At 50.1% G+C, this 7,992-nt stretch overlaps 1 protein-coding gene across 1 annotated transcript in view; it reads left to right on the top strand.

Annotated features, from left to right (window-relative positions):
• The window catches only part of sall3a (spalt-like transcription factor 3a), a 15,452-nt gene extending 8,639 nt beyond the window's left edge, over nucleotides 1-6,813 (top strand). The window contains exons 2-4 of the mRNA XM_083761460.1: nucleotides 1,450-4,674; nucleotides 4,979-5,397; nucleotides 5,853-6,813. Coding sequence (XP_083617586.1) covers nucleotides 1,450-4,674; nucleotides 4,979-5,397; nucleotides 5,853-6,299 — 4,091 coding nt within the window. The 3' untranslated portion in view covers nucleotides 6,300-6,813. The remainder of the gene's footprint in view (nucleotides 1-1,449; nucleotides 4,675-4,978; nucleotides 5,398-5,852) is intronic.
• Nucleotides 6,814-7,992: the final 1,179 nt, after the last annotated feature.

The raw sequence follows: 7,992 nt of genomic DNA, 5'->3' as shown, positions 1-7,992 counted from the left end.
CCTCAAATTACTAGCTAGACGAACGTTAGTTCAACAGGAGGCAGCATCTGAAGTAAAGCATTTGTTTGTTGTAAGAACCCAGTTGACTCCCACCGCTGTGGGGCTGATTGAACACACTTCCTACTTCTACTGAGAGGCTCACATGTATGTGGCCACACATACCGCACGCACGCACACACACACACACACACACACACACACACACACACACACACACTCACTATGTAGACGGTTGAACACAAAATAAAATAAACATACACATGGGAGGCCGTGTTTTCATGGTTTTGATCAGGTGTGAATTAGCTCCATGTTCAGGGAACACGCCGGCGTCGTTGGCACTTGATGGCAATATGCGGAAGAGGAAGTGGCTTCCTACGACTGTGATTAAACATGTGTAACTAATCAGAGACATTGCTGCCATGGCACTAGCATGTAATTTGTTGAGTCTTATTTCAGAGAGCACCAGAGGGGGGGGGGGGGGGGGACCAGAGGTAGAGAGAAGAGGGGGAGGAAGGAAGCAAGACAGACAGAATATTTCCTTAATAACCACTTAAACCCTATACTTTGTTATATATCAAACAGCATAAATAGCTGACCTAAAACATAGGACCTTGTAGGACCGCTACTGTTGCAGATTGTTTACCTATTTTTGTCAACTGTTCGCCTGTTTTGGCAGAATGTTTGTCAATATGACATGCCAAGAATTTTTTTTTCTTATTTTTTTTTCCAAATATGAATTACATTCTGGATATCTTAGTTACATAAATACATTGCATACGTGATGGAATTCTTGATGCACTAGGAAATGTATAACAGTATAAGTTTAATGTCAATGTTGTAGGTTTGCATTGTTTTTGCAATGGAGTATTTCAACAATTTCATGAAGAAATCTGGTTGGAAGGGAAACGTTTTTTATTCCAATGTTTAGATCGTGGGCTAAGGTATTGCTTTAGCAATGCTAAATGAAGAGGCTTTGGCATTTGAAATTCAGGTGGAAATGACTGGGCTTGATAGCAGAGGAGAATCCTAATGGGGCCATCAAAGACCTGATTTGTACCCAACAGATGAGGCAGCTGTGAATTGTATGAAATATTGGAAATCAATAGCTTCTATGGAATTTCATTAAGCGGCAGTATCCACAATTGATAGGCCCTCATAATTTGATGGATTGCACAAAGAAAATTATTAGCTAGCTCTATGGAGAGGTTTAGAATGCGCAAAACTGGGTCTTGAGAATTGGTGAACTGGGGCAATTTGTTCAGAGCAAAAAAGGGAAAAAAAGTATATTGATTTTGCTTATGTTAAAAGAGAGGGGGGGAGTCTTTGCAGTACCACTCTGCAAAATATGTGTGGATTCTATATTGATTATTTATTCATTAATCTCCACATTCCCTCTCTTCATGACTCTGTCTCTCACTGTCCTCTCCCACTCCTTCCATTCCTCCTCAGCCCGCGGTGATGTGGTGCTGGACGATGCCGACAGTGGGAACGAGAGCCGCAGCGGCAGCGAGGAGACACACGTGTGTGAGAAGTGTTGTGCTGAATTCTTCAAGTGGTCGGACTTCTGTGAACATTTAACGAGCTGCACCAAAAACCCACTGGTGCTTATTGTGAATGAGAACGAAGGCACGCCCGACCCCTCCCAGCAGTACCCCACGGAGCCCTCCCCGGTACCCAGTTGCCCCAGTGACCAGGCAGACAGCGAGGATCCCGGAGAGGGCAGCCACAGCCCTGCCGGCGAAGGGGATGAGGTCCCGGAGATGATGAGCACCCTGGAGGGGGTCGGAGCCCTGGAGAAGGACGATGAGCCGATGGAGCTGGAGTTGTCTCCTGAAAAGGCCCCGGACCAGGAGGAGAGGGACGTGGCCTCCCCCGAGCCGGACCCCTCCTCCCTACCTCAGCTCAGTGACCCCTCCTCCGTCTCGAGCTACACCATGCCAAGCACCAACGTCACCCTGGAGACACTCCACGGCACCCGCGTGGCGGTGGCCCAGTTCTCCCAGAGCGTGAGGGCGGCAGCGGCCGCCGCCGCGGGCGGCGGGGTCACCACCATGGCCATTCCCATGATCCTGGACCAGCTCATGGCCCTCCAGCAGCAACAGATACACCAGCTGCAGCTGATCGAACAGATCCGCAGTCAAGTGGCCCTGATGAACAGGCAGTCGGCCTCCTCGCAGCCGGCTCTCAACCACCAGGCCCATCACGGCCCTGCCGCTGGCTCCCAGGGGAACGCCTCCTCCTGTGGGCCCCCGGCGCACGGCCCGCTTCAGCTACACAGCTTCATCGCTCCCCCCGTCCATCAGCTGCCTATTAGGTTGCCGGCCACACTCAACGGCCAAGGCCCCTCACCTCTGACCTCGGCGATAGACAGGCCTCTCTCCCACACGCCACAAAGCAGCAGCAGTCAGCCCCCCAGATCCTCCTCAATGCCCAACACAACCTCAGCTAATTCCGCCTTTCCTGCGCCCGGCGGCAACGGACTGTCGTCTCTGCTGCCACCCTGTACGTCCTCGGCCGCGAACTGCAGCAACATCAACAGCAGCTGCAGTGCCGGCAGCATAACAGGGGGCGGTTGTGGAATCAGCAGCGGCTCGGCCCTTCCCAGGAACTGCACCACACCTCCGTCACTAAGCCACAACAGCCTCCATGGCTCCGCCTCCAATCTACCACTGATACCTCACAGCCCCTCTAGCAGTGTCATTTTCCCCAACCCGCTGGCCAGTATCGCAGCCACGGCCAACGCACTCGACCCCCTGGCGGCGCTGATGAAGCACCGCAAAGGGAAGCCGCCGAACGTGTCCGTGTTTGACACCAAGCCCAGCTCCGAGGACCCCTTCTTCAAGCATAAGTGTCGCTTTTGTGCCAAGGTGTTTGGCAGCGACAGCGCCCTACAGATCCACCTGCGCTCCCACACCGGGGAGAGGCCCTTCAAGTGCAACATATGTGGCAACCGTTTCTCCACCAAGGGCAACCTGAAGGTCCACTTCCAGAGGCACAAAGACAAATATCCACATATTCAGATGAACCCCTACCCGGTGCCGGAGTATCTGGACAATGTGCCCACCAGCTCCGGGATCCCATATGGAATGTCCCTGCCCCCAGAGAAGCCTGTGACCACGTGGCTCGATAGCAAACCCGTCCTCCCCACCGTGCCCACCTCCATTGGGCTGCAGCTCCCTCCCACCCTGCCGAGCATGATGGGAGGTTTAGGGGACTCCCCATGCCTCACCCCACTCAACCAATCCCCTCGCGGGCCGTCCCCGGCCTCAAGCGAGTGCGCATCTCTGTCCCCGAACATCCTTACTGACTCTGCTAGGGCCACCATGTCCCTCTCCCCGATACCCAACCTGGCTGGTGATGCTCCGCCGCTTCTGAAGCTCGAGGGCATCCATCTGCCCCCAAACTGCTCCACGAGGCCAGGGGAGAACACCACCACCACCACCACCTCCACCACAGTAACCCAAATGGTCCTCTCCACCACTGTCACCTCCACCATGTCGACGAGCAGCAGCCAGGCCACAGAGCCCATCACTGCCCCCAGTGCCACTTCCCACCCCATCCTGCCCATGCTGTCGGACCAGTTCAAGGCCAAGTTCCCCTTCGGTGGCCTCCTCGATTCTATGCAAACTTCAGAGACGTCAAAGCTGCAGCAGCTGGTGGAGAACATCGACAAGAAGATGACGGACCCCAACCAGTGTGTCATCTGCCACCGTGTCCTGAGCTGCCAGAGTGCACTGAAGATGCACTACCGAATCCACACTGGCGAGAGGCCCTTCAAATGCAAGATATGCGGCCGAGCGTTTACCACCAAGGGGAACCTGAAGACGCATTTTGGCGTGCACCGATCCAAACCCCCGCTCCGGGTCCAGCACTCCTGCCCCATCTGCCAGAAGAAGTTCACCAACGCCGTGGTTCTGCAGCAGCACATCCGCATGCACATGGGCGGGCAGATCCCCAACACGCCGCTGGCCGAGAGCCTACAGGACATGGACGCGGACCTCTCCTTCGACGAGGAGAGGTTAGACGCGATGAGCAGCTATGACGACGACTTCCTGGACGAGATGGAGGCGGCCATGGACGACGAGGCTGACCAGACGGAGGCCGAGATGGATGCGTCGCGACCCCTCCAGCCCTACTCGCCGGGGAGCTCCCCGCCTACCTCGGTAATCTCCAGCATCGCCGCGCTGGAGAACCAGATGAAGCTGATCGACTCTGCGGCCGGCATCACCCGTCCGTTCGGCCCAAGGCCCATGCAGAACGGCAGCGGATTTGGAGGGGAGAGCGACTTCTTTAACAATGACTCCCTGTCGCTGATGGGAGACAATGAGGGTCACAGCCTGGGAAGCCCGGCCCTGTCCGAGTCCTCTGGTTCCCTGCAGCACTTATCCCCCACACACAGCCACTCCGACAGCCACCGGTCCAAGTCCCCCACCACACTCATCATCAACAACAACAACAGCAACAGCAGCAGTGGCAATGGCATGGCATCAGAGGAAGGACAGGAGAACAATGCAGCCGGCTTGGCAACGGTGAAGTCTGAGAAATCAGAGACTCCGTCCCCGCTTCCTGCATCTGAAGCCAACGGGGCCCTCGACCTGACTGCCACTCAGCCTGGCAGGCACTTCATCAAGGAGGAGAGCCACTTCAACATGCTGTTCCTGAATAGAGACAGAGGTACGTGCAAAACTGCTAAATCAGCGAGCCTTTGACAATTTCAAATCAAATGTTTGTATTCAATATGAACTTATACTTTGTTTTGGGTGAACACAAGATGAATTGCTTTAAATTACTATATTATTTTGATACATACAAGCAAGTTCCAGTTTTGACTTTTAGGTGAATAATAAAAAGCATTTCAATATATAATTGAAATCTGCATTCAACAAATTTAAGACGGAAATCAGATCAGTGTCTCGCTGATTCCATTATACCTCAGTTCTCTGACGCTTAACTACTCACCTCACCTCTTTTCCCCCAGGACTGAGCACGCCCAGTTTGGCCAGCACCGCCTCTAACATGATCAAAATGGAAATGAACGGCCACGGCAAATCTGTGTCCCTGAGTGACAACCACAACCACCACAACCATCACAACCATCACAACCACCACAACCATCACAACCACCACAACCACCACAACCACCACAACCACCAGCACCTGCCTGCAGGCGTCCAGGTGCCCGCCGCTGCCCCGCAGACCACTATGAGTGCGAGCATCACCCCTATGCTGGCCCCCCCGCCTCCACGCCGCACGCCCAAGCAACACAACTGCCACAACTGTGGGAAGAACTTCTCCTCGGCCAGCGCCCTGCAGATCCACGAGCGCACGCACACGGGGGAGAAACCCTTTGGATGTTCCATTTGTGGAAGGGCTTTTACCACTAAAGGCAACCTGAAGGTAGGCTGCTTTGTACAGATAGAAACAATATATAACTATAGCATTCTAATAATACTCTTAATGGGAGTCAATTAATTGTATGTACTTACTACTACTACTACCAGGAAAGTCACGCCTGTGCTATGTGTTAGGACAATGTTTGTGTTTACACAAACCCTCAAAGCTGGACATAGGAGGGGCTAGCGCCAATAATAAGTGTTGTTTATTACTGACTAAAGGGGATATATTATAAATCTATTTTAAAGTAAACATCTGTATTTTTTATTCAGTTAAATTTAAAGAAAAACAACCGAAGCACAGAAATAACCAATCACTTTATTCTTTGGATATTCAAAAATAGCTCACAAAGCATCACAATGCAACGCGTTGTGAGCCGGTAGATATGCTGTTTTCGACAAATTACGAAGAATTTGCGGGAAATTAACCTGAGGCTCTGCATGTGTACATCACTGTAGGTCCACATGGGCACGCACATGTGGAACAACGCCCCGGCGCGCCGCGGTCGCCGTCTCTCCGTGGAGAACCCCATGGCCTTGCTGGGCGGCGACGCCATGAAGTTCAGCGAGATGTTCCAGAAGGACTTGGCGGCGCGGGCCATGAACGTGGACCAGGGCTTCTGGAACCAGTACGCGGCCGCCATCACCAACGGCCTGGCCATGAAGAACAACGAGATCTCCGTGATCCAGAACGGCGGCGTCACCCAGCTGCCCGTCAGCCTGGGTGGGCCCGGGCCGGGGATCACGTCGCTGCATGGAGCCATGCCTGGAGGAGGTATGGACCGCATGCACACGGGCGGCTGCAGCCCTCCCATGACCGGCCTGGAGAAGGCCGGCCTTGATGTTACGGCCGGCCGCCCCTTCTCCAGATTCATGGAGGAGAACAAAGAGATTGGGATCAATTAAAAAGAAGAAAAGAAAAACTCATGTATGGGCGAAGGTATAGACTTTGACAAAGACTAAAAGTCTTGTGATAAGAAAAAGAAACTGCTAATCCAGTTTGATCTCATACGTACTATATTATGTACAGATGAATATTTTTTGTTTGGTTTTGGAAATATAGTATTTAGTATTGATTAGAGGTCTTTGCCTTTAACCCATTACCCCCCCACCCCCCCTCCCCCCTCCTTGATATTTCGCTCATACGAAGAATACTTTGTCTCTTGTTTGAGAATACGTCGTCTTGCAAGATTTGCATGGTACTTATTGGTTTCTATCAGTACGTTTGACTGCTTTTATGAATTTCTTTTCAAAACAACAAGTATCCTGTCTCATTTGTGATGGGCAAGCCTCATTATTTGAAATGGACTGAAACAGAAGGACAGAGGTAGAGACTGGTTAGCCTTTGTCGGGCGATGCGGTTTAAAAGCCAACGGGGCTTTTAAAACCGCATACTCTGTTGCGTGTGGCTGTCGCACAACCAAAAATAGCCAATCTACAAGCTCACAACGTGTCGCAGAGCAACACGTTGTGAGCTTGTAGATCAGCTATTTTCAGCGAGCGACAACCGGTGTGCAACTATAAAACAGGCGTAAGATTGCTCTTACACAAAATGGCCGGGGATAGACTGAACTACGGTGTGTCTGTGCTCGACCTGATTTCTTTTTTCTCTTGAAGTAGAAAACTTGAAAAAAAAAATTAAAAAAAGAAAAAAAAATGTTTGAACTATTTTAATCTTTACATTTAGTCTCCCAGCATTGTCTTATAATATCGTCCTGTGTCTTTAGTATTTATGATATTGACAAAAAAAAGCGGGTATACGGAAATATATTTAATGGCCCAAGCATTTTATTGATCCCTTTCTTTTCTAAACTGCAGGCTTCACTTATCTCTTTCAATAAAGACAATGTGTCCTTTCTGTTGAACAACAAAGGAAAAATGGTGAAGTTTTATTTGGATATCTGGGAGATAATGTGTAAACGGTACAGTGAAGAGGCTAAGATATCCGAAGCTGCTATGACCACAAACCCTGCTTTTAACCTTTGTAAAAAAAAAAAAGACAACGGGGAAAAAATGATATCCTTTGGAAGAAATATCTATGTATAGAAATACAGACAAATCTAAAAACAGGTATGCATATTTTGTATCACATGAAAATAGACATCATGAGTTGAGAGTATTTGTCATGTTTGTGAATGCACTTTTTAAAAACACGACGTTTTGTCTGTGAGTTACCGTTAACCTTTTGACTGAGCTTATCTATCACGTGTTGTTTTGATTGTTTTCAGCGTACCACTCCTACAATTTGCAGAGTCGTCTCTGTTAGGACTTGCGTGCTGCTCGTCTGAGCGCCACCTCATCCACTCAATCAAAATCTTCTCAAATAAAAACAAAAACAAAAGAGAACAGGACTCGTGTTTGGTCTTCTTAACTGCACATCTTTTTTTTTAAACAACATCCACCCAACACTCCCCTTTCCACCAGTTGCCTACATTTGGGTCACTGACTGAAATATTGCATTGCCTTCTCCGCACACTGGTTACTTCTCTTAATTGTTTTTGAGCGATGCTAGTATAACTAACCGCCATCAGATTGAAAATGATCTAGCCTTAATAATCCTCTCATGAGGACTGATATAATGATGCATCTTTTTAAAATA

Source organism: Protomyctophum parallelum, assembly GCF_964188405.1.
Source record: "Protomyctophum parallelum genome assembly, chromosome: 3".
NCBI lineage: Eukaryota > Metazoa > Chordata > Actinopteri > Myctophiformes > Myctophidae > Protomyctophum > Protomyctophum parallelum.
This window is presented reverse-complemented; position numbering and strand designations above follow the sequence as displayed.